This window comes from Lagenorhynchus albirostris, chromosome 18 (assembly GCF_949774975.1).
Source record: "Lagenorhynchus albirostris chromosome 18, mLagAlb1.1, whole genome shotgun sequence".
NCBI lineage: Eukaryota > Metazoa > Chordata > Mammalia > Artiodactyla > Delphinidae > Lagenorhynchus > Lagenorhynchus albirostris.
This window is the reverse complement of record NC_083112.1, coordinates 32,404,190-32,431,799: the sequence shown is the minus strand read 5'-3', so window position 1 is coordinate 32,431,799 and position 27,610 is coordinate 32,404,190. Positions and strand designations below refer to the sequence as shown.

Here is a 27,610-nt window from a genome sequence, read left to right as displayed (position 1 = left end):
GACTACTTTTTCCCCTCAACTTTAACCACCCCAAAATTCAGGTTTCCATCTATTTTTTTCTAACCACGGGTCTTAGCTGTAGCCTAATCCTTTGTTAGTTATGTGCCTTGTCTAAATCCTGCCTTCACACTTTCCTTTGTCTTACCACACCTTAGTCAGTATCCACATAATTCTCCCATTTTGCCTGAAGTGCAGATCACAGACCTGGGCCCTCTAGCATCTTCAGACAAAGCAATAGACATACTTTATTACTGAAGGGCAGAAGAGTTGCCTGAAAAATGTATCAGGGTGATTTGATTTGAACACTCCCAAAACGCACCCACCAAATCAATGGCTTGAACTGAAGCATGAACCCAAACACTGAATGAATTTCTGAGAGGCCATTGATTTGCTTTTAGAAGCCCCTGAATGAACTGTATTTGTCCTAATGTAGAAACAGAATAAAAACTGCAAGCAATCAATACTAAGAAATGCAGCAAGGTGTCATTCCTAATGGGTTTCAGTTTGGAATAAATACAGAAAAAGCTTTGCCATTAATATTCTGGTATTAGAGAAGGAGCAAGAATTTGTAAAATGGCATAGGAAAAAATAAAGTCGAGGCAAAGAGTAGATCATTTAAGGGTATTTTGAGGACAGTTATTATTTTAAAATATGACTCAGATAACAAATGTTACCGGAAAAGGCCCTCTTATTCTTTATTACTTTTGAGTAAGCTAATCTATGCCATAGTTTTTCCTGTGTCACTTTCTCTTACTTCCACTACCCTGACCCTGCCACCCTGAAGTACCACCCCAAACTTTAGTGCCCGCTAGTGAGGTCAGCTTCTGGAGATAGAGATAAAAGGGTCAGCTGGCTGGCATCGCATCCAAGGATCCGAGTTCGACTTTTTGATGTCCAGCTCCAACTTTCCCTTTTACTCTGTGACTAACCTTTACCTGGTCCACTGATTAATCTTGAACATGTAATTAATTAACCACTTGTGAGTTTAGGGGATTTAGCCAAAGTGCCTCTTGAATGTAAGTATCTTGTTTATGGTATTTTAATGATTTCTCATAATCCCTCTTTTGTTAAATGAAATTCTGAAAGTCAGGCAGGGGTTGCCACGCCTAAGGTGCTTTTGTTTCATACACGTTAATGAATGGCAACGGGAAGACAAATTTAAAGTAGAATAAAGCATGGGTATTCATTTTAGAATAATATTGTTGAGAAAGGATAAAATCTCAGGGGTGGTAATGCTGGGTCAGCCCATCATAACTGTATATATTTTTGTGTTTGCCATTTGTTGATAACCTATTGTGTTTCAGGCCCTATGCCTCATGTTTTGAATGCTCTGTCCTTTTCCACATAGCAGCTAGAGATCTTTTAGTATAAAAGTAAATGTGTGCTTCCCTGGTGGTGCAGTGGTTGAGAGTCCACCTGCCGATTCAGGGGACGCGGTTTCGTGCCCCGGTCCGGGAGGATCCCGCGTGCCGCGGAGCGGCTGGGCCCGTGGGCCGTGGCTGCTGGGCCTGCGCGTCCGTCCGGAGCCTGTGCTCTGCGGCGGGAGAGGCCACAGCGGTGAGGGGCAGAGTCTTAAAAGTAGATGTGATTATGTCACTTCCAAGCTTAAAATACTCTAATTGTCTGAAGTTTACTTTGTGTTATATTAATATAGCCAGTCCAGCTTTATTTTGATTAGTGATAACTAATTTTTGTCCTTTTCCTTTTAACCTACTGTTGTTACAGGCAGCATATTAGTTGAGTATTGCTTTTTTTTTTTTTTTAAATCCAGTGTGATGATTTCTCTTTTTTAACTAGAGGGACCATTTTCTGTTAATGTGGTTATTAATATGGTGGGATTTGAATCTCCCATCTTGTTATTTATTTTCTATTTATCTCATCTATTCTTTGGTATTCTTTTTCTCTTGGATTGAGTATTTTAATAACTTTATTTTTCTGTTGGTTAATTAGTTATTACTTTTTGTTTTATTTATGGTTGCTTTAGGGTTTACATAATATATTTTTAACTACCTTCAAAGGATATGATACCACCTTAAGTGTGGTGTGAAACCTCACAACAATGTTCTCCCATTTTGGGCTGTGTGCACTTGTTATCACACATCTTACCTTGGCGTATGTTTAAACTCATAACATTTTGTTATTTTTACTTTCAGCAAATCAGTTGTCTTTTTTATCTACATACTCCAGCATTCTTCACTCTGTTGTGTACATCTTCCATCTGGAATCATCTTTCTTCTGCCTGAAAAATTGCCTGTAACATTTCTTCCAGTGCTAATGAATTCTTTCAGTTTTTATATGTCTGAGGAAGTCTTTTTTAACCTTCATTCTGAAGTGTTTTCATGGGCATGAAATTCCAAGTTGATAGTTCTTTCTTTCAGCACTTTAAATATGTTACTGCACTGTCTTCTTGTTTGAATTATTTGGGCAGGAAATCTGCCATCACCCTTAACTTTGTTCCTCTGTACATGTTTCTTTTTTTCTCTGGTTGTTTTTGAAGATTTTCTTTATCGCTTGTTTTGAATAATTTGATTATGATGTACCCCGGGTGTGGTTTTCATCATATTTTTGTCCTTGGGTTTCATTGAGTTTCTTGGATCTGTTGGTTTATAATTCTCTTTAAATTTGGAATTTTTTTAGCCATTATGTTTGTCAGATATCTTTTCTATACCTCCCTTCTCACCTCTGTATCAGAGACTTAAGTTACACATATATTATTCTATTATTACATATATGTTAGGCTTCTTAAACTTGTTCCACAGCTCATTGATGCCCTTTTTATTTTCTTTTTCCTCTTTTTTCATTTTGGACATGCATTCCAGTTCACTAATCTTTTCTTTTATGGTGTTTAATTTGCTGTTTTTCCTATTTAGTCAGCTCAGATATCATAGCTTTCTATTCTAGAAATTCAGTTCAGGTATTTTTGAAAAAATACCTCTCATGTCTCAGCTTAAAATCCTTGATCTTTCCTCAACCTTCTCAAACATATGAAATATAATAACTTTAAACTTTCCCGTCTAGTATTTCTATCATCTGTGCATTTGTAGGTCTGTTTTTATCAAATTTTTTCCTCATTGTTTGTATTTTCCTGATCCTTTGGGCTCCAAACAAAAATTTTACCATGTTGTACTCTAGATACCTTTGTATTCTTATAAATATTCTTGAACTTTGTTTTAGGAGGCAGTTAAATTACTTGGAAACCGTTTCAGACTTTTATGGCTTGTTTTTAAACTTTGTTACATGGTATCAGAGTAGCCTTGAGACTAGACCTTATTTTTCCCCACAACTAAGGCAATACCCTTCTGAGTACCCTACTCAATGTCCCATGAATTATGAGGTTTTTCCACTCTGCCTGTTGAGAACAAATAAGTGTTCCCAGCTTTGTCTGAGAATCGGGCACTATTACCTCCAGTGCTTTTGACTGATTCTTTCCCCAGCCTTCAGTAGTTTTCTCACATGTATGTGGTGGATACTACAGTTAAAGACATGAGCGGGAAACTCTTGATATCTCTGGAGCTTTCTGTCTGTGCTACTCTTTCCTTTCTGATACTCTGTCCTGAGAACTCTAGCTGCCTTGGCATTCCCAGACTCTCACCTCCTTCTCAATCATGGACACCTCCTGCTCCACCTGGGTTCCTTCTTCCTGTGCTGCAGTTTGGAAACTCTTTCTAAACAGTAAGCTGGGACGGTCACGGGGCACACCTGTTTTCCCTTTCTCAGGCACCACCATCCCACACTGCCTGGAGTCGGTGCCTGAAAACTGTTGCCTCAGGGCAGCAGGGGGAAGGGAGATAAGTCCAGTCCCTGTTTTTCCATCTTTGGCCAGAAGGGGAATTTCCTTCTGGTCATTCTAATGGTTTCTACTTTCATTATAATTTGTAAGATAATCTTGTGTCTGTTTCTTCAGTCTCATTTTTTTTTTTTTTTTTTTTTTTGCGGTATGCGGGCCTCTCACTGTTGTGGCCTCTCCTGTTGCGGAGCACAGGCTCTGGACGCGCAGGCTCAGTGGCCATGGCTCATGGGCGCAGCCGCTCCGCGGCATGTGAGATCTTCACGGACCGGGGCACAAACCCGTGTCCCCTGCATCGGCAGGCGGACTCTCAACCACTGCGCCACCAGGGAAGCCCCAGTCTCATATTTTACCACTGCCTTCATTGTCCGCTGTGTCTCAGCCACATTCGTTTTTTGCTCCCACCTCAGATTTGCACTTACTCCTGCTGCAACCTCTGCTTCAGCCCAGGTGCTACTTTCCTGTGGTAGGGCTCATCATCCTGGTGTCCCCCTCACCATCATCCTACTTATTCATGAGCACTTATCCTTAACTACAGTGATCCTGTCTATTTGTTTTATTGTTTTTCTGTCTTTTTCTCTCCCTTTCTCCATCTGTTTACTTTAGTACAGCCATTTGGACCAGGTTCCTGTCATCTTATTTTCAGTGTGATTCCCCAAGGCCTTAAACAGAGTTTGGTACATAATAAGTATTCAGTAAATACTCTGATACATAAATAAATGAGTAATTATATTTGACTCTCACATAACTCCAGAAATAGGCATTACCATTTCAGAGCTGAGGCAACTTGTTCACTCAACTAGTAACTAGTACAGCTCAGCTGTGAACCATAGTTTTATGACATTAAAGGATGTCCTTCATTTTTTATGGTGGCAGTCACTCTTGTGTGTTTGTTTGCTGTAGGTGCCCACTGTACTCGAAGTTGCTTTTAGCACTGGTTTCTGTATGCTTCATCACTGGAGAAAATTTATTTTTGATATTTAAAGATTAACTTGAGTTAATAATAAGTACAAATTACTTAGTATGTTTATGTAGGAGCTTAAATTATTGAGTTGTTGAACTTGAAATTAAGTTTTAGGAAATTTTGTCAGTTACTCCTTTTTCTTCTTTGGGATTTTAGATCTTCTAAATAGGCAACTAAAAAGTGGGGCATCGGGCTTCCCTGGTGGTGCAGTGGTTGAGAGTCCGCCTGCCGATGCGGGGGATGCGGGTTCGTGCCCCAGTCCCGGAGGATCCCACATGCTGTGGAGCAGCTGGGCTCGTGAGCCGTGGCCGCTGAGCCTGCGCATCTGGAGCCTGTGCTCCGCAACGGGAGAGGCCACAACAGTGAGAGGCCCGCGTACTGAAAAAAAAAAAAAAAAAAAGTGGGGCATTTGAGTCCATAATAGGAATTATGGTTGTTTTTTGGTATAGAAACATGATGCTTTCTAGTTAGACCATCTATGTAGTATTGAAATTTTATGGCACAATCTGCTTAATGTGTTTCATTTGCAAAAATGAAACAAAACATCATTATAGTCACATACTAATTACTAGCCATGCATCATTCATTTGAAATAAAGCCTAAAGCATTTTGTAGTTGTAAGCAAAAAGGTCTCTTATGATTCATCGCTTTGCAAACAACATTGTTTTAAGGTTGCTTTTTAGATCTGAGTATCATCTAGTGCCTGAGAAGCATTTCCTGTATTCTGCAAATCTCATCATACAGGTCTCGATATTCTCTTCTAAGACTACTTTGGAAACATAATGGAAAAGAGAGACTGGACTAATGAAACTAAGTTACTATAGAGTTAGGCAGTTTTATCGCAGTGGTGGCTTAAGGTGTAATTGTTGTAGATATAGACTGGCTTATTTTATATCTCATTCTTGACGCCATCTGGAAAGGTCTGTAAAGTGCATTTTTAATAAAGTTCAGTAAATACTATAACCAGTATTCTACTTAATGGCTCTCCCCATTAACACAAAGGTGAAAATTTGATGAAAATAAGTTGTATGCATACTATATTTATATAGTCTCAAAGCATCTTCCTATAAGTAACATTAATTATATAGGGAATATGTTGTAACTTTACATTGATTGGAAAAACTGGTGGACATAACCTTAGCTAAATATTTATGTATTATATTATAGTATATATACACATATGTATTTCCTTTATAATACATATATGTGAAGAGGAAGAGAGAGAATATGATGGAGCAAATGATACAAAATGGAAACACTTGGTTAATCTGGGTAAAGAGTTTTTTGTATTCTTAAAACTGAAATTGTAATAAAAAGGTTTTAAAATTCCATTTACAGTAACAAAACTATAAAATACTTAGGAATACATTTTTAAAAAGCTGGGTAAACCACTAACAATGATAAAATGGATAAAATATTCAGGTCCTCCATTTTAAGGCCATAGACAACCAGTAGAAGAAAACTGCAAGCTTTGGGAGAATACAAACTGCATGAACTTGTGAATGCCCAGCTTTTGTTCTGGCGAAAGTTTTCCGATAATAGCACAGAGAGCTGGGGTTTGAGCAGAAAGTGTGGTTTTCTCTGGAGCGTGGAAGCAGGGATCAGAATTTATAGCAGCTGAAACAGGGCAGGCCATTATAGGGGAATGAACTGTTCAGAAAGGGACTCCAGTTTTCCATGTGGGAGTCTCCCTGGAGTCTGTGCCTGGAGGCTGAGCTGTTCATATGCTGAGCAAGATTTGCCAGATAGCACCTGCTGCACAGTGAGAGTAGAAGAGAGATACTAGGGGTCCACATTCCTAGGAGGCGTTGGAGTTCTGGCCCTGCCAGAATAGAGATAGCTTCTTGACACCTCATTAACTTACTTGGTATTCACTCAAACAACTGGAAAGGTTATATCTTAAGAAAGAAGACCAACATCCTAAAGGAGTACCTACTCTAGACTCACCCTAAGAAAACCTATAATCAAGTCTACAGGCTTCTTGGGAAGAATGAGTCCTACCAAGTTAGAGGGGCTAGAGAAACAACTCCCACTTTCCACAGAGCCACACTAACAAAGTGTGAGCTCAAGCCTATTAAGCCTCTAAATAAGCCTACTGAGAAATTTAAGGTGATCACCCAATGACTGATTTGCCTGCTAAAACAAGAAGGAACATTCTTCAAAGGAATATTGAAACTCAAGAGTGGTTATAACATTTCATCATTTCATTAAGAAGTAAAGATTAATAAAATGGGATGTATTGTAAAAAACAGTCAAATGAACAAGACAGCCCAGGTTTTAGATTTCAAATGCAAAGACTTTAATGTGCATATTATAAATATGTTCAAAGAACTAAAGCAAATTATCTTTTAAGAATTGAAGGAAAACATGATCTTAATTAAGGAATCTTTGCAGAGAAATGAAAACTATAAAAATTTGCCATATGGGAATTCTCAAACTGAAAAGTTCAATAACTGAATTAAAATATTCAGTATATGGGTTAATAGTATATTGGAGAAAAACAGTCTAAAACACCTGTAATTGTAGTCCCAAAAGAAGAAAGTGAGATTGTGGCTGGCAAAATATTTGAAGAAATATGGGCCAAGAAATGCCAAATTGAGTGGAAAATATAAACTTATGGTTCAAGAACCTCAGCAAAACCCAGTCAGGATAAATATAAAGAGAAAGACATTTTGGCACATTCTAGTCAGACTGCTGAAAGACAAAGACAAAGTCATGAAAGTGATTTGAGGAGGGGAAACATGTAAGAAAACGAGGAGAGAGATTTAGCTGCCCTTGCAGAAATAATGGAAAGCAGAAGTCAACATTAGGGTGTATTTTAAATGTTGAAATAAAGAAACTGTAAACTCAAAATTATCTCTTTAGTAGATAGTCTTCCCAAAATAGGGTAAAATAAATACATTTTTAGTTCTGTGAAAACAGAGTTTGTGACCATCAGACCTGCCCTACAAGAAATGCGAAAGTTGTCCTGCAGGCCAAGTGGAAATGATACTAAATGAAAAGTGATATCCACAAAAAGGAATGGAGACCATGTGAAATAATCAACGAACTATGTTTTCTTTCTTCTCATAATTTACTTAAAACTAATAATTAAAAAAATAACATTGCAGGATGAGGTTTATATGTATATAGAAGTAAAAGATATGATAGTAGCACAAATGATTGGGTAGGACAAATGGAATTATGCTGTTGTAACATTATACCACACATGAAATGAACCAGAAGGTGGGAAGTGTGAGTGAAATACTGGAAGGGGGAGGCAGGAAATGAAACCTACGAACAGGCACAATACTGACTTAATAGTCACTCTAAGTAGACTACATAAAGAGGCATATTGGTAGTCCTAGAGCAGCCAGGGAAATATAGTAAAGAGATATAGTTAAGAAGCCAGTAGAAGAAATAAAATGGAATACTAAAAATTGCTTGATAAACACAAAAGCAGGAAGGGATAAAAGAGAGGTAAAACGCAGAAAGGACAAATGGAAAACAGATACTAGACAATAAGAAAAGTAGCATAGCTTTGTATATTTCAGAGAATGTATATTTCAAGACAAATCATATTATAAGAAATAGAGGCATTACACAAGGATACAAGGAGTAATTTACAAGAAACAGTCATCTTAAATATGCATGCACCTAATAAAGAACATTAAAATTCATGAAGCAAAACCTGTAGAATTAAATGGAGAAATAGATAACTTCACAATCATAATGAGACCTTAATGCCCCCTTTCAGTAAATTCTAGAAAAAGTAGATCAAGAAACAAATCAGTAAATAATTAGAAAATCAAGACAGTTCTATCAACCAGCTTGTTCTAATTGGTATTTATAGAACATTGCCCATATAACTGCAGAATATACATTTGTTTCAAATACACATGGAACATTCACCAAGGTGTAGACTATATGGGAACATAAAATAAGTTTCAGTAATTTTCAAAAGACTGAAATCTTGTAGAGTATGTTTTCTATGTAAATTGGAATTAAATTGGACAACAATAATAGAACATCTCTCACTGTTTGAAAATTGGATAACATAGTTTTAAATTATTTATGGTCAAAGAAGAAATAATTTTAAACCTAATGAAAATGAAAGCACTGAAAAAGAAAACTAAATTCTCATATTTCCATCAGGAATCAAAGAACGGAATCTACTACAGAAAATTAGAGACCCATATCATACATAAACATATATACAAAAATTGTCAAAATATTTTTGTATCAAATAGTGCAATGCCTAAAAAGGAGAGTGTGTCATTACCAAGCTGTGCAAGGTTGGTTTAACATTTGAAAATTAAGGTAGTTGACCATATTATCAGAAAATAGGGGAAAAAATCATATAATTATCTAGATACAAAATAAAAAGCATTTGACAGAATTGTATCTTGTTTATGATATATAAAAACTCTTAGCAAGTAGAAAAAGAAGGAAAGTTTCTCAACCTGATAAAGGACATCTATGGAAGACATGGAGCTATCCTCATACTTAGTTGGGAAAGATTAAATTCTTTGTCATTTATGATTGGAAACCAGGCAAGGATATCTATTTTCATCACTTTTCTGCATTATAATATATGTTCTAACTTGTGTAATAAAAAAAAATGAGATAAAAGGCCTGTACATTGGAAATGATGTAAGTGAACTTATTATCTATGTAAATACATAAGGAATCTGTAGTAAACTTTGTTAGAAGGTCACAAAATAGTCACTGTACCAAAATCAGTTGTAATTTTCTCTATAAGCAATGATATATCGGAAAGCAAAATAAAAATAGTACTGTTTTCAATAGCATCAAAAAATGTAAAATACTTAAGGATGCATTTCCCTGAACATACGCAAATTTTCTACACTGCAAACTACAAATTATTGGTGAGGGAACTTGAAGAAGTTGTAAATAAATGGTGATACATACCATGCTCCTGGAGTGGAAGACTCAATTTGTTAAGACCTCATTTTTCCCTCAAATGATCTATAGATTCCTAATACACATACGATACACATTCTCAATCAATCCCAGCAGGTCTTATAATAGTAACTGACAAGATATCACAAAAATTCATATGGCATGCAAAGGACCTGGAATGGACAAAATCAATTTTGAAAAACAAACTTGGAGGACCTAGACTACTGATTTGATATCAAGACAGTAAGGTTTTGGTTTAAGGATATATAAATGTTTTTCTCAAAAGTATAGAGATAGATTTACAAAGATACCATCAATTGATTTTTCAACAAAGACTTTAAGGCTAGTGAGTAGAGAAAGGAACTTCTTTGTACCAAATGATGCTGCGAAACTTGGATATTCTATTGACTAAAATGAATCTCAACTCCTTCATCACACCACGCAGAACAGTTAATGAGGGATGGAATATAGACCTAAATGTTCAAAGATAAAAGCTTCAAGAATAAAGCATAACATTGGCAAAGGGGGCGTAAAGTGTCATAAGCCACTTTGTAAAAAATTTGACAATTTATTGTAAGGTTAAGTATGCATTTACACTATACTATTTAATGGAAATGAAAAGACTCATACGAGAATATTCATAATATCCTGTATTAGTTTCCCTGGGCTGCCATAACAAATGTCCACAACGTTAGTGATTTAAAACAACAGTAATTTATTCTGTCATATTTCTGGAGACCAAAAGTCCTACATCAAGCTGTTGGCAGGGTTGGTTCCTTCTGGAGACTCTGAGGAAGAATCTGTTCCATGCCTCTCCTTAGCATCTGGTAGCTGCTTGTAGCCTTTGGTATTTCTTGACTTTTAGTATCACTCCAGTCTCTGCCTCCATCTTCACAGTCTTCATGTTGCCTCCTCCTGTGTGTGACTTTCTCTCTCCTTTCTCGTAAAATGACATGGCATTAGATTTAGGGATCTCCCTGAATCCTGCATGATCTCACCTGGAAATCTTTAACTTAATTACATCTGTAAATACCCTATTTCTACATAAGGTCACCTTCACAGGTACCTGGTTTAGGATTTATCCTTCCAATGCCTATTCATTCCAACCCACTACACAGCGCCAAACTGGGAAGAAACCAAAAAGTCCATCAACTTTTTGGTTTAGGAAAGAGGCTAAACAAATTTTGGTGTATTCTTGCAATGAAATATTGCTCATTCTTGCAATGAAATATTAATAAAAAGGAACACAGTACTCAATCATACTAACATGTGTGTGAATCTCAAAGTCATTTTATTGAGTGAAAGAAGCCAGACACCAATAGTGTTTCCTGAAAGTTTCATTTATATAAATTTCAAGAACAGGCAAAACTTAGTTATAGTGATAGCAATCAAAACATTGGTTTCCTATGTTAGGGTGGGGATCGTCTGGAAGCAGACATGAATGAATTTAAGACACCAGAAAGTTTCTGGGTTTTATGCCAGCTTTTTAATTCATCAGATATGAAACTTATGTGTTGAGTGTTTGCTAAGACTGCCAAATTAAATAAGAAGTCTCTCGCTCTCTAACTTTACCACTTTCAGATCCTGAGTATCTGTGGAACTCATTTGGACCTCCTGTGAAATCCTTCATGGTCCAGAATTGATAAGCATTTGTAGACAAAGAGAAAGCATATCTGATGTCTATAGCTAATTGTCTATTTATTGACTACCTGGAGGAATATACATTTTATCCTTTTATTTTTTTTTTCTTTTTGTATAATTCTTGGCTTTACCTTGCTCCTTTGGAAAAATGTAAAAAATGCGACTTTGGGGCTTCGCTGGTGGCGCAGTGGTTGAGAGTCTGCCTGCTAATGCAGGGGACACGGGTTCATGCCCCTGTCCGGGAGGATCCCATATGCCGCGGTGTGACTGGGCCTGTGAGCCATGGCCGCTGAGCCTGCGCGTCCGGAGCCTGTGCTCTGCAACGGGAGAGGCCACAGCAGTGAGAGGCCCGCGTATCACAAAAAAAAAAAAAAAAAGCGACTTTGCCATAGCAAAGTACAAAAAATGTACTTTGCTGTTGTGTAGTTTTAAAAAAAATAATTTTAGCTTATGAGTTTTATTATCATAAGAGCACATTTATTTTAAAAATACTCTTGATATTCTAAGCACTACCCAGGCATAAGGCACTTGAATAGCTATGTTTTTGATGCCTTTCCTAAAGTGAAATGAACTTTTTTTTCTGAGAATTCTGGAGATTATGAAAATATTGGCCAGCTAACAGTAAAGGGAAGACATTTTTCATATAGTTTAATTAGAAAAATCAAGTTCAAAACTTTTTCCTAAGTGTCTTAAGTCTGTTGTTAGATCACCTTCCTTTCTCAGATGTCACTTTTCTCCCTCAACCCTTTGTTGTTTTCTCTAGTTTTGTCTTTCACAAAGATGCACTAGTTTTTTCACAGTCTCCTTGCTTCTCACACCTCTCTTACGGGGAGTGGAAGAATTAGCAAATATGGAAGTAAGAGTGGAGAGTGCAGTGTAATGGGACAACAAAAGTGGATCTGGAAACATACAGGGGTAGTTAGGTATACCAAGAAGAAAGGAAAGAAATATGAAATAGTAGCAGGCAGAGCTCACAGCAGGGTCAACCTGTCTCCATAGTGATTTGTCTGATAACTACCATGGAGAAATGAAAGTCTCTTCCTACTCATAGGAAAACATAGTAGAAGTATTGGTAGTTTGAGTATCAGGTGGCTTTTAAGTTGCCGTTATTAATTTCCACATTGTGATTCTCTGAGTGGCATGCACAGTTAGTTGGCAGCAAGTTAGCTCTAGGCTCATGCCCTACTGTCCCTGTGCCCTTGAAGGAGTCATTTAACCTTACAGAAACGCCGTCCCATTATTCCTTATAATTATGTATTTACAACATGTATAACGTAAAGGTTTAGAGTAGTAAATCGATTAAGACTCAAGCTAGTAGCTTTTCAATCAGCAGGTTACTTGTATTAGAAGGAAAGTTGAATGATTAATTAGTCTTACCACAACTTTAGGGAAGAATAATGAAGATGTAGAGGATGTTCTCAAATTTCTTTTGAGGTGCGCCTACACAAGGCTGCAGGCAAGAAGTGGGGGAAAACCCAACAAGTTTTGAATAAGTTGGTTTCTGAAAATCTCATATTTATAAAAGAAACTGAATAAAGAGGATATAGTGTTAAATGTAGTTGGTATAAAAATGTCAGATGGATTCTGTTTTTTCCCCCTGTGAAATAATGGATAAACTTAAAATTATATGAGAAAAAGATAACCATAGTGAGATTATGGGAGAGTACATCTCCCTGAAGACTTTTTCTCCTTTTTGCCCTCTAAGACAGATGGAAAGAATTCAGTGATACAAGGGCAGCAACCACCACTTCTGTGCCTTTTGCAACACTGAGTGGGCACCCAGTCAATGCTTTTTGGTTCACAGATTTTCTCAAGGTCTTTTCATCTTACTTTGTACCTGCTCCAACAATGTGTATATTGCCAACAAACAAAATTTTGAAATAAAAATTACCCTTAGTGTTCTGGATATTGTTTGTTGATTTTATCCAGTCACTGTTCTTAAGGTGTTTTCATTCAGGCCCATGACATCTGCGGTGGTGTGATGGGGTGGTTGCCGGAGTACTGCTGCCTGCTTTCCAAAAATAGTAATAAAACCAAAATATTTTAACTTTCCTTTTTATGCCTTTAGGTTGGTCTCCAGACTATAACTCATTATTGTCAGATTTTGGTGCTATGTGTTTACATTGCTAGGACTCTGTACTAATAAATGTAAAGGATACCTCTGTAAAAATGAATTCTAATTTCTTCTAACATTCTAATTATTAACTATCTTACAGTTAAACTTTTGCAGTAACCCTTCCTTTCTTCATCTCTTTTTTAATGACTTTCTGTTACAATTGAGAATATTATTTGAGCATCATAGCTCTCCATTTATGCATTCAGTCTAGTCTTTGGCAGACAAGTCATAGTTCTAGATTCTTGGGCAAGCAAACAGAATGCAAATGTCCAGTGTTTTTTTTTTTGTTTTGTTTTTTTAAATATTTATTCATTTGGCTGCATCGGGTCTTAGTTGTGGCGCATGGGCTCCAGAGGCGTGGGCTCCCCAGTTGTGGCACGCGGGCTCCACAGTGCACAGGCTTAGTTGCCCTGCAGCACTTGGGATCCCAGTTCCCTGATCAGGGATCGAACCCACGTCCCCTGCATTGGAAGGCCGACTCTTAACCACTGGACCACCAGGGAAGTCCCAGCAAATGTCTAGTGTTGATAGAATATGTGAGGGGGTGAAGAAACATTCTTCAGGATTTAAAAAATATATATATTTTCCCTTTTTTTACCTTTTTTCTTTGATCCCATCTGAAGAAATAGAGTTTGATTTGCCCAGTGAGAAAAATAACTCTGCTATTACCTTCATAGATTACAAGATTTAGATCTTAGAACATTAACTTTCATTGACTTTTTTTTGTTGTTGTTGTTTTTTTTTTTTTTGCGGTACGCTGGCCTCTCATCATTGTGGCCTCTCCCGTTGCAGAGCGCAGGCTCAGCGGCCATGGCTCACGGGCACAGCCGCTCCGCGGCATGTGGGATCTTCCCAGACTGGGGCACGAACCCGTGTCCCCTGCATCAGCAGGCGGACTCTCAACCACTGCGCCACCAGGGAAGCCCTGTTGTTGTTATTTTTAAAATAAAAGGGGCAGCCGTTTGGCCTAGGGGATTAGCGTAGGCTAAATGGTAGACCCTGGACAGGATCTAGTTCTGGTGATCTCTCAAATTCCTTTCCAGTGCAGTAATTTTGTTCACTAAAATGCATTTGTTTCTTATCAGCCAAAATACTCACTTTTTCAAAATTTGGAAGAAAGAACAATATGAAAAGGACATCTAATTTAAAAAGGTGTTCAAAGATCTGTTTAGGTTACCCTTCCTGACTTGGCTTTGTCAGGGTATTTGATAAACTCAGCACTTTGTTCTGCATTACATCACAGACTTACTCTGTTTTTTCAAGGTACCTGTCCCTAGTGCCAGGTAGACTCATTACTCATACAAATCTAGGTTATATTTTTCTAGGAAAATTAATTACTTTGTACTGGCTACATATGGCTAGCTTGTCAGCAGGAAAGCTTTAACATACTTTGGGGTAGTTTTTTTTTTTTTTTTTTTTTTTTTTGCGGTACACGGGCCTCTCACTGTTGTGGCCTCTCCTGTTGCGGAGCACAGGCTCCGGACGCTCAGGCTCAGCGGCTGTGGCTCACGGGCCTAGCCGCTCCACGGCATGTGGGATCTTCCCAGACCGGGACACGAACCCGGGTCCCCTGCATAGGCAGGCAGACTCTCAACCACTGCGCCACCAGGGAAGCCCCAGGGTAGTTTAATGTAGACATTTAAGTAGTCTTTTTTCTCTTTGCACATGAAGTGGTACATTAATATATGTTAAAATTAATATATTTTGCAATACTAATGTTTTGCATGGGGTACTGGAGAATTCTTCTCTTGTTATTGCAAAGTACCAAATACCTGATTTCATAATCATGATTGAGGGCATAGGCTGAAAGCAGAGATGCTGTGGGCCCATCATACACCTTCTGAATGGCCATAACTGTATGAGCTCATGTGAGTGTTCCCTTTATATGTCTTAGTATTCTAAAGGATAAATTAAATGTAACAGAGCATGGTACAGCCTTGGTCCAGTATAATATGAATGTGTATAAATATTACATTTGTAATATTTAAGTAAGCGTACAAGTTCCAGGTAAGTGAGTCCATTTGGGAGCATTTTAAAACAAATGAAATGACTTTATCAGAAGTAATCACTGCTTACCTCTACTTTGTGTGCTAGACATACAATGTCCAAACAATGATTCATGCCCACTAAGAATTGGTATTCTAATAAGGTCTCACTTTGTCTTTCATAAATTTTTATATTACTAAAATATATTTTATAAAACCATCGTTAGTAATGTTTCTTTGTACTTTAAAAAAATGTCATTTTTGAGCTTACAGTTTCTTTCCTCTCTTCTAGGAGAAAAAATTTTATTTTCTCTAGATGGGATTTTGAAGATGTTTCTTGAATTCAAGGAATTTTAAGACATTCCTTAGAATACTTGTAGAGGAGACTTCTTACTAATTATATTAGTTGAGCTCTTAGAGTCTTGGTTGCATACACATAAGCATTTAACACGTCAAGTTGCTGGGGAGAATGCTTTATGTAAATTAGATATATTATTTGCTGAGAAACTATTTAGTGACTGTAAGAACTTGGTTCCTCTGAAGATATTCTCTCAGAGGTATCTACTGAGAGCTCTTTATTGCTCCGATTTTGTTAGATGAGTAAACTGGGTTATGTTGTTAAGTCATTAAAGCAGTGCCTGTAGTATCCTATTGGAATCTAATAAGTTCAGGCTTTTGTATGGTACAGTTTATTTTAAATAACAATCGTTATATTATGAGCAGATAGTTTTTAACAGAAATCCTATAAGCTTTATGTGGCATTGTTTTTTAGCTTTTCGTTGAGGGTCAGTGATTAACAGAACTATTCCCTATTTTGATCCTATCATGTTCTGTCACTGTTTTTTTTTTTTCTGACCTTGCCTCAAAGTGCTTTTGATGTTTATAATCGTTGTTGAAGTTCACCTGTTTTACCACTGCTGCCCCATCAATCTGTTTTAAGTCTCAAATTCCTAACATGTTTGGTCAAGGAATTCACACGTAACTTAAATGTGGTATGTCTCCAGCCTTCAGGCTCTACCCCCTCACGTGTGTTGCTAGCACATGGTTCGGGGGTAAATTTAAGGCAAGAAGTTGCTGACCCTCTAGCCCTTTTGTTCTTTCAACACTTTCAACCCCCTTTATACCCAGTAAGGAAACACAGAGTCCCAAACAGGGCTAACCTGGCACGTGGTAGACCTGTGGCTTTGCACCGCTTCTGTCTCCTGCTCTGCCCATGTTTTCTAACTCTGACTCTGCTAATTTAGCATGTGTCAGGAGTCATTCTGCTGTCCTGTGTTTCTGAAGAAAGTCAATTTAGTACAAATTGGGACCTATTTACTCTCCTTCAATCTAACACATACTGTTAGTCAGCAGGGCTCCTGTGGACATCAATTGCTATTTGAAGAAACAAACCCTCTTTAGACCTTTCTGAATATGTTTTAAACATGACCCAGCATATTTCAGTATTGAACAAAAATTAAAGCAGTGCTATGAATGCTTTGTAATTTGTTGCCTCTGTATCCTGTTACCTTTTAAAAATTCAGTTTTTTTAAAAAAAAGATATATGTACTTTATTTCTTAAACTTTGTCATTTAAGTAAAGCTCTCTTTTCATCGAGCATCTAAATTTTTAATGTTTTCTTTGAGTGATGACTCAGGATTCCTCACAAAAACACGCAGGGCTTTTCTCTCTTCCTGCTATCAGTTTCAGGGGACATATTGCTTTTTCCATACTGTCATACCAATAAATCATCCCAGATTACTTGCAGCCGCACAGTACTAAAGTATACCATGCATTTTAAAGGAAATCTGCTATTTTCTTTTCAATCAGATGAGCAATGTGAAGAGACTACGGCCACGGCTCAGTGCTATTCTCTTTAAGCTTCAGTTTGAAGAGCAGGTGAACAACATCAAACCTGACATCATGGCTGTCAGTACTGCCTGCGAAGAGATAAAGAAGAGCAGGAGCTTTAGCAAGTTGCTGGAACTTGTGTTGCTAATGGGAAACTACATGAATGCTGGCTCCCGGAATGCTCAAACCTTCGGATTTAACCTTAGCTCCCTCTGTAAAGTGAGTTTGTTTTTTCAGAACATATAATTTGCCTGAACACTTATTCTTAAATGTCAGCCCTGATTACATTACGTATTTTTTATTTTGATGTGCTCATTGTCAAGAACTTAAACTGAACCATCAACCCAAACCCAGAGTGAACTGAGCTCAACTCAGCCTCTGAACTAAATCCAAATGTTAATTTTCTCTGATCTGCAAATTCAACTGAAGAATTTTGTTTAACTGCAAAATTATGTTGTAAACCTGTGCTTTCTCGAACTGATGAAATGGAACATCAAAATATTATTTAAACCTAATATTCGTTCAATATAAATACGTGCATATGACAGTATATATATTGAGCATTACTTGGAATTGCCACGAAAATCTTTACCTTTAACTATTTAAATATTTCTTTGCATTTTTCTTTTTTGAAAGCTGACTAAAGGGAGAGAAAAGTGAGACTGCTTTATATAAAGGGAAAATCATTATATTAGGAATGCACATAACTCAGATGTTATTATTTTGAAATGTTTCTATCTAAATATAATTTTAGAGGAGATGAAAATTGAGTAAGTTTAGAGATTTTTTTTCTTCCAGGTTCTTCCATAGTTTAAATTTTCTTACAGCAAATGTATTCAGTGTTGTATATAACAGAGCTCTCTGTCTTAAGAAGTGGGCCATAGTAACAGTGCTTTATTGATCAGCTTACAACAAATTCTTCTCAGTTACACATCACAAGAAAAGCTTTCTCTTGTTCTTGAACTCGTAACATCTACGCTCCCTGATTAAGGAATTTGATTATTGCGATTACCGGTTAGATTGGAAGGTGAGAAACAAGTTCAGCTTTAGCTATGGGTTTACTGAATAGTTGATCTCTTCGTGCTTTCATGGCTTTTCTTACACAATTTCCCTGGCTTATGCTTTCTGTTGGTATCGGTGACTTGTGAGCTTTTCCCCTCTCCCATCTCCATCTTTTTATTTTCCTCTCCTTGCTTTTCATAGCCTGCTGTGTTCAGTTAAGATTCCTAGCAAGTATTATGATGTGATTCATAAGACTGCACATTTATAGAGTGCTTACTTACCCCTGTGCCAAATGCTTGACCTGATCATCTCATTTAATGTATGTGATTAATATTTACCTGGGATAATGGGACTCATATTTTTCACATGTAAGCCATTAATTATGCTTAGATATTTTAATGGCGCTCTATACTAAAGTTATGGCAGCAGAGTTAAGAGAGAGTGGCTAGCTTGGCTAAGGAAGGGCAGTTTCACACTCAGAGTGGATCAGGAATTTGAGCTGGATCTGGAAGGACGAGTGGATGTTCCCTGAGAGGAAAGGGCATTCTAAGCAAGTGTCAACAGTTCACATTAAGGGTTATATCATGGCACAGTTGGAGCCTGGATGGAAGAGGAGTGGAGAAAATGGAAATGTGATAGTAAATGGGTCTAGATGGTGAAGAGCTTCAAATGTCACACCTTATACTGAAGGTTTTATGGAGACATGTTACTTCTGTAAGTCAAGTGATATTATCATCTATCTTCCAGGAAGATAATTCTAACAGCAGTATGGAAGAAAGGTAAGCTGCACTTCCCAGTACTGTCACCATTAGCCATACATATTTAAATTTAAATCAGTTACTATTTAAATAAAATTAAAAATTTAATTCCTCACACTTACCATGTTTCAAGTGAGTCAGTGTCCATACATGCTGGCAGCAAATATGGCACATTTCATCATTGCTGGAAGTTCTATTGGACAGCACTGGGTTGGGGGTGGGGGGTTATAGTGGGTAGAGACTCGGTGATTGGCTGACCTGTGTCATGTGACCTGGGAGGATGCCAGAGGAAATGGAGCTGAGAAGATAGATGGGAATGGTGGAGGAAAAAGGGAGGGGTCAAAGATAACTCCTTGCTACTGACATGTTTGAAGTAGTTGCTCAAAAGAGAAAAGAGTTCAGGCTGATTTTGGTGTGTCCTTCTCCTAGCTTACCTCAGTGTCTTAGAAGGCATCTGACTGAAGCTGCCTTATTCAAATGTTTTACCAAATATTTGAGTGTCCACTATGAAACTGTCACTGTGCTTTGAGATGTTGGAGGTCTGAGCTAAGGTAGTGGTAAAGGCGTTGAAGGGGAAAGGGGATGGAGGGAAGTGTACACATTTAAGGAACATCTAGTTATTGTCAGGCCATGGTGATTATTAACTTGGAGGCTGAAGGATAAGGAGGCAAGTAAGACTGCCAGGTTCAGGCTTTCTCTGAGAAGGGAAGCAAAGGAAGAAAAACAGGATGAGGAACGAGGTGGGGGAGAAGTTAATTCCACACGTACAGACCTACTGGAGTTTGTTTCATAGTGCCAAGTGTCTGTTCCTCTTTAGATTTTGCATCTCAGAACTACAGCCAACTCACAAGAAGTTGACCACGTACCCTCCCTTATTTCTGCCTTGAAAGAGAAGTGTAGACAAGAGATTAGGTCTGATTAATGAGGTGGAATTCCCTAATACAGTACTTGGTACATAGTAAATACTGAACAAATAGCTGTTGAATGGATAACAGTGCAGTGGACACAATGCAGTACATACAGTGTTGTGTAGAGACAATGTTATTATGTAGCTGAAAATAGAAATCCTCTCATGTTTATATACAGTCACTGATGCATAGTGATTTAAAACCTCTTACAAATACAATGCATGCTGCTACGATTTTACTATAGTCATGCTGCAAACCAGTTAATCTGTCTCCAGGTAATAGAGTTGACTGTATTTTCAGTCAGTGGTACTGGCTATTTTGATCATCCCTATTAGGAGCCTTATGTTGTACAAGAAACGAAATAAATACTACAACTTCATATTTTTTTATTAGCCTACATGTCAAGTAGGCTATATAAGCATATATTGAACAAGATGATATCTCATCATGTTTGTCATCAGAAGTAGCAGCTTGATCGTTGACAATTGTGAATTTCACACCGAGTGTAAAGCATTTGGTTTGATAATAAGCCCACACACAGGGAATTCCATATTTATTTGACAGTAGAAAGACAGGGTAATATTTTAATCTGTTCGAACATGCTGGGTAATTATATGACATTTACTATTCTATATCCAAAATCTTTACTTTTAAATGCCCTTTATAAATTTAGCTTAAGTATGAACAGTGTGTGAAAATTCATATTAAATTGTTAACTTTGCGTTGTTTAGAAATAAATACAGGAGTCATGAATCCTGTATGCACTGTAGTTTGGTTTTAGGGTTTATATTATATATTTGTATACATTTGTAATTGAGATGACTAACTACAATAAATGAGTTCAGAGAGAAAAGATTTTACTTTCTTTTACTTAAATATTCGATAGGGTCTGTGATAAATAAATATAAATGTTAAATATGAGATATAAAGTAACCATAGACTAGAATGTATTAAGATGTAAACATAAATTAAAGTAGACGTATAGGTTTGAGGCTTTCGGATGGAAAAAGTGAAGTGCAAAGCATGGTCATGAAACTTTTCCTGAGCTAAAAATTGTGGTTTCTCCTATTAGCCAAAGCTGAACTTCACGAGAAATTTTGCGTTTGTGTCATTATAAAGGGAAAATACAGTGTTGAGCAGTGTTCCTTTAAACAGCAAGTGAAAAAATCCATTTCATGAGGTTCTTTCTTTTAGAACCATCTCCCCTTGTCTCCTCCATCTTCCCCTCCCCTCCCCTCCCCTGACAGATATGTACTCAGAGCCTCTTATGGGGTAACACTCCAAGAGAACCCTCATAGTAAGATACATATGTACTTTTCAGTTACAGTAATGCTATCCCTAGTTTAATCAAAATGGTGTAAGTATTCAATACCTTGCTTTCTGGCGACTTGGCTTTTTAAAAGGATAAACCTCAGACTATATAGAAGAATGGACAGACTGCTTGTCATTCATAAAATCCTCCAAAGATATTACTAAACTTTAGATAAATTTGGATAATAAGCAGTTTGAGATTATATTCTTTTTTCAGGACCTGTATTGGTTAATTTGTATCCTTAGAAATACAAGCAGCAAAATAGTAGGTGCTTGCCTGACCAGAATGCCCACCTAGAAAAATTTGTATGTCATTAGTGTTGAAATTAGTGATTGTAGTGAATCTGTGCGTAGAGCCAAGTAGATCAGCATTCTAGCAAAAAATGAGTTGACTCAACCATCAAAGTTCAACACCATATTAAATATATGAGATGATTTTAACTTGTTATTTAAAAAGCAGACGTTATTAATCCACGCACAATGACTATAACATGTGTTTGATAATGTTTACTAATGTCTACTGAAATGTTTGATTCCTGAGTAACAAATCATCTCAATCAATACAACTGGATGATGGAGCTGTAAATTGTAGCTCTTTGTTCTGTATAACTAAATAAAGTGACTACCTATATTGGGATAGTAAATATAAATTGTGAAAGAGTTTACCAATTGTAATAACTTATTTCTATCAGTTTATGCTGTTATTTGGGGGGAAAATTGCAGAAAAATTCACTATTGATTTCCTCTATAAATTTATCCATATCATTACTTTGTAGGAAATTTTCTGTTATCAATAGAATATGCAATTAGTTCCTCTCAAAGATGAAATTATCAAAGGATACATAGTAATGGGGCTGTTGGTGTTGGGAGTTAGGTGATAAAAGGCAGTGGTGGCAGGTCAGATTGATTTTTGTCTAAGTTATCTTTTCTAGTGCATGAAATTCTTATCTGGTCTGTATATTTCTTTCACGAGCACAGGCTAACCAAAAGTAGAATAACTTCACCAGAGCTGTGATGGGGAAGATTTTTTAGAAAAAATGTTTAGTTTCCTCATTCTTTAATGCCGTCACCAACTCTAGTGAGTGATTTCTTAAAGTTGTGAACAGCTCTCCTTGTGGGACATCAATTCTCAACCCACAGTGCCCTTTAAAAAATACTGATGCATCAGCCTCACGTCAGATCAATTACTTCAGCATGTATGCATGTGGATCCTGTTTAGTGGCATTTTTAAAAAGCTCCCCCAGGTGATTTTAATGCACAGACTGAACTGAAAATCACTTTGTCTGTCTTCTGCCCTGCTTACTTATCCCAGAATGAAAACCCAATTGGTGGCCTGGAACCAACCAACCAACAAACACACAAAAGCAAAACCTTACCAACACAAGAACAAAATCAGAAATGAAACAACTCTACTTCCTCACTTAAGGATGAGAGGTGAAAATATTTCCAAAACTGCTGCTTTTCTTTCATGCCACGCTGGACATTATTCTGAAAGGAAGAAAGGGAGTGAAAGGAGTATGAATCTCAGGCACGTGGTGGAACTGAAATAAGTTGATGGTCAGTGTTCTGAGTTATTTTGCAGGACTTGACCTTGGAAAGTAGAGTTTCAGTGATTATGAAAAGCAGGAGGCAAATCCCTCTGCCTGTCACAGACAGTTTCTATTTCATAAGCCTGTCACAGTCACGTGGGTTGCCACTGTGAATCTTTGTGAAATTTTGGTTCTTGTATATCACCTTTTCCTTTACTCCATGAAGTTATTTTTAAGAAAGACTTCTCCCAAACAAATCCATTATTCCATCTGCATTTACTGTTTTATAAGGATTTTAGAGGGCTTTTTATTCTTTATCAGATTGGAAAACCACCCTGGTAAGTTTTGGCACCCTTCGAAAATAAAGCAGTTTTTGGCCAAAGACTTACAGATAACAAATGCCATTCTTATTTTACATCCAGCCAATTAAATCACTGAAAAATACTGACTTCCAAAGCAATGTGAAACTGTTTAGAGTCCTTAACCCTCTTTGACTCATTCGTTAACACATTTAGTCTATAGCATTTTCCAGGAATTATTTAATTAGCTTTACTAAGTAGTGTTTTTGGTAAATGTATTCACATTACCTTTGTTTTTTCAGTTACTACTAAACATTGTAAATTAGAATTATTCCTTTAATCAAATTATAAAAGATAAGTGGCTTTGCTCATGAACAGCAAATGCACTGCTTATGTGCTGTCGTCTCACCACTCTCAAAACCAGCATTGCTAATCTGTCAAACTTCCTTTCCCTGAAGCAGACAGCCTCAGAATCCTCCTTAACAACATGCTTAGAGATAGCTACTACCCATCAGAGGTAGTAATGAATCTTACCAGCCATCTTTGGTTCAATCTAGTCTCCTGTTTTTACACATTTTATAAATGAAAATAAAAAATTAAACAAGATACCCCATTCCTGATACTCTAGGAGGCTTTCTTTTATCAAAGGTCTGGATCAGAGACAAAACATGCAACACTATTATCTGTATAGTAATACTTAGCCAATAGTATTTGTGAACATATGTGCTTAGGTAGCAGGGAAGAGTCTGATGATGAAATGAGTGCACACCAAAACCAGACAAAGACATTATAAGAAAGGGAACTTATAGACCAATATCTCTTATGAACATAGATGCAAAAATCCTCAACAAAATATTATAAATCAAAGCCAACAATATGCAAAAAAGAATTAGATACCATGACCAAGAGGGATATATTCCAGGTATGGAAGGCTGGTTTAACATTTGAAAATCAATTAATGTAACTTATCAAATCAACAGGCTCTAAAGGAGAAAAACCATTTGACCATATCAATATATTCAGAAAAGACAGCTAATCAAGTACAATACCCATTCATGACAAAAACTTTCAACAAACTAGAAATACAGGGGAATTTCCTTAAGTTGATAAAGAACATCTATAAAAACTACAGAGAGCATCATACTTAATGATAAGAAACTAAATATTTTTCCCCTAAGATCAGGAACAAGGAAACATGTCCCTTCTCACCATTTCTATTCAGCATTGTACTGGAGGTCCTGGCTTAATGCAACAAGACAAGAAAAGGACATAAAAGTATACAGATTGGGAAGGAATAAATAAAATTGTCTTTGCTCATAAGTAAAATGATTGCCCATGTAGAAAATCCCCCAAAATTGATCAAAAAAAAGGAAAGAAAGAAAAACACTTTCTGGAACTTAATAAGCAATTAGAACAAAGTTTCTGGATATGAGATTGGCATTAAAATGTTGACTACTTTTTTAATATCAGCAATGAAAAATTAGAATTTGAAATAAAAAATGGAATATCATTTACTTTAGCACCAAAAATTTTCTACAATATTTGTATGAGGCAGATGACAAAACTTTGATGAAAGAAATAAAATAAAATCTGATAAAGAAATAGATATCCCATGTTCATGGAAAGGAATATTCAATATTGTTAAGGTGTCAGCTCTTCCCAGCTTGATCCATGTAGTCAATGAAATTCCAATCACAATCTCAGCAAGTAATTTTGTGGGTATTGACAGATTGATTCTAAATTTTTTATGGATATGTGAAAGACTCAGAATAGTCAATACAACACTGAAGAAGGAGGAAGAAAAGGAGGAGGAGGAAGGGGAAGGACTGACTTCAAGACTTACTATAACATTACAGTAATCAAAACTGTGGTATTGGGGGGAAAAAGATATAGTCAGTGGAACAGAATAGAGAGCCCAGAAATAGACCCACACAGGTATAGTCAACTGATCCTGGACAAAGCAGCACAGGTAATTCAATGGAAAAGAATCGTTTTTTAAAGAAATGATGCTGGAAAAACTGGACATTTATAAGTTAGCCATTATTTGAATTTAAAAACTTCTGCTCTGTGAAGTGAAAAGACAGTCCATAGAGTGGGATAAAATCTTTGCAAAACACCTATCTGACAAAAGACTTGTATCCAAAATATACAAAGAACTCTAAAACTCAACAATAAGAAAACAACCCAATTTTTTTAAAAAGGCCTGAACAGACATCTTACTGAAGATTTACAAATGACAAATAACTGTATATACTCAACATCATATGTCGTGAGGGAATTGCAAATTAAAAAAAATGAGACACCATTACACATCTATTAGAATGGCTAAAATCCAAATCACTGACAGCACCAAATGCTACTGAGGATGTGGTACAACAGGATCACTCATTCACTGATGAAAGGAATGCAAGATACTACAGCATCTTTAGAAGACTGGCAGTTACAAAGCTAAACATAGATTTAACATAGGATTCAGTTATCACATTCCTGTTTACCCCAAGGAGTAAAAAACCTGCATACAAGTAGCAGTTTTATTCGTGGTTGCCAAAATTTGGAAGCAACTCGAGAAGTCCTTCAATAGCTGAATGGATAAAACCCACTGATATAGTCATACATATAGTCATACAATAGACCAGCGATGGGGAACGACAGGGGGTGGCAGATGAAGCTTCGCTTGCTCGCCTCTCTGCTGCTCACCTCCTGCTGTGCGGCCAGGTTCCTAACAGGCTGTGGACCCATACTGGTCTGTGGCCTGAGCGTTGGGGACCCCTGCAGTAGACTATTAAATCAGTCATAAAAAGAAAATCTCTTAAGCCAAGAAAAGACATGGAGAAATGCATAATACTAAGTGAAAGAAGCCAATCTGAAAAGCCTCCATCCTCTGATTCCAGCTATATGACATTCTGGAAAGGACAAAATTATAGAGATAGTAAAAAATTCAGTGGTTTCTGGAGGTTTGGGGGGAGGGGGAAGAAGGAAGAGATGAATAGGTGGAGGACAGGGGATTTTTCAGGATGTTGAAACTATGCCCTATGACTCAGTAATGGTAGATACGTGACATTATGCATTTGGCAAAACCCATACAACTTTAGAACACAGAGTGAACCCAAAAGTAAACTGAGGTTAATAATTAATAATAATGTATCAATATCATCAATAAAGGTACATAAATTTTAACAAATGTAACGCATTAATGCAAAATGTTACTGATAGGGGAATTTGTGTATGTGGAGGGGAGAGTATATGGGAATCTGTCTTTTCTGCTCTATTTGTCTTAAAGTGAAACTGCTCTAGAATATAAAGTCTGTTAATTAAAAAAATTAAGAAGTATAAAAACCATTTAATTTAAAATTAATGTATTTGAGCCATTTATATTAACTAAAGAACACTGAGCTATTTTAAATCTCTTGTGAAATAAGGGAATAGTGTAAATAATAGAACATTGAACAATATAGTACTGCAACAAGATAAAATTTTACTAAAATGCAAAAATGCTTTTCATGCTGAAGTGCTCACTGAAATCCAAGAGAAATACGTTTAAAATATAATTCAGAGATAGTGTGTCTATGGAGATATAGTAGAAGTCAGTTTAATTATAGAAGCTGACATTATTTAAAGCATTTTCTTCCTTATTTAATGTTTCACCTGTCATCATTTTAAAATGAAAACTAAGCAATAAATGTTTTTTAATATGTGAATGCTATAAATTTATCTAATATCTATTTTACCTAATATTAGTTTATCGCTACCTATCTTTAAAATCACTATGAAAGTTTTATTATAGGTATTAATAGTGACGGCAGTGACATAGATGATGCAAAGCATATTGTTTAATTTATGTTAAGATTTTAAATTTCCTTTCATTTTGGAGGGATACACAGTATTTTTAAAAATTTAATCAGCACAATGATTGATTTTTAAAAATGTATTTATATATATCAGGAAACAGTTCATTCTATAATTGTAGTTGGTTTCACTAGTGAATTTGAACCTACGCATTGACTTTTTGAGCTTCATATCTGAGCAATTATGATATATTCTTTGGCAGTTCATATTCACACATCCATTTTCATGTGGATACATGTAACTTACACTTAGAGATGTTTCAAACATATACAAAGCACCTTATTCTGCAAATGATTTAAGATGGAGTATGATGTTAGTAGATATGCTTGGTTGGGTCTGTTAAAGATGAAACTTTACAGTTTCATTCAACCATATTTTTATCATATTTTGTGAGCACTGATCTATTAGCAATATGGAAAGACTTTGCATTTGCGGTAAGATTCAGGTAGCATTTTATTAATTGTATAGATAAAACAATAGAAAGAATGCCATGCTTTTAGAACTAGAAGTGACCTCAGGATAGGGGTGTAGAGGCTTTCCAGGATAGAATTAGCAGGTTATAGGGCTTCAGTATTTTAAATTGCATTAATGAACACTATTTTACTGTTTTACTACTATTTTTATCCACTGTGTTTTTGAGAATTTTGTTTCTTTTGATGCATAATAATCTATATTAAATAAAGATTTTGTAGAGGAACTGCATTTTATAGTGGTTAAGAGCTTTGGATTCAC

At 36.5% G+C, this 27,610-nt stretch overlaps 1 protein-coding gene across 1 annotated transcript in view; it reads left to right on the top strand.

The window, feature by feature from the left end:
• The window catches only part of DIAPH3 (diaphanous related formin 3), a 546,228-nt gene that overhangs the window by 279,798 nt on the left and 238,820 nt on the right, over nt 1-27,610 (top strand). Inside the window, 1 exon segment of the mRNA XM_060128783.1 lies at nt 17,205-17,444. Within this exon segment, the coding sequence (XP_059984766.1) occupies nt 17,205-17,444 (240 nt within the window).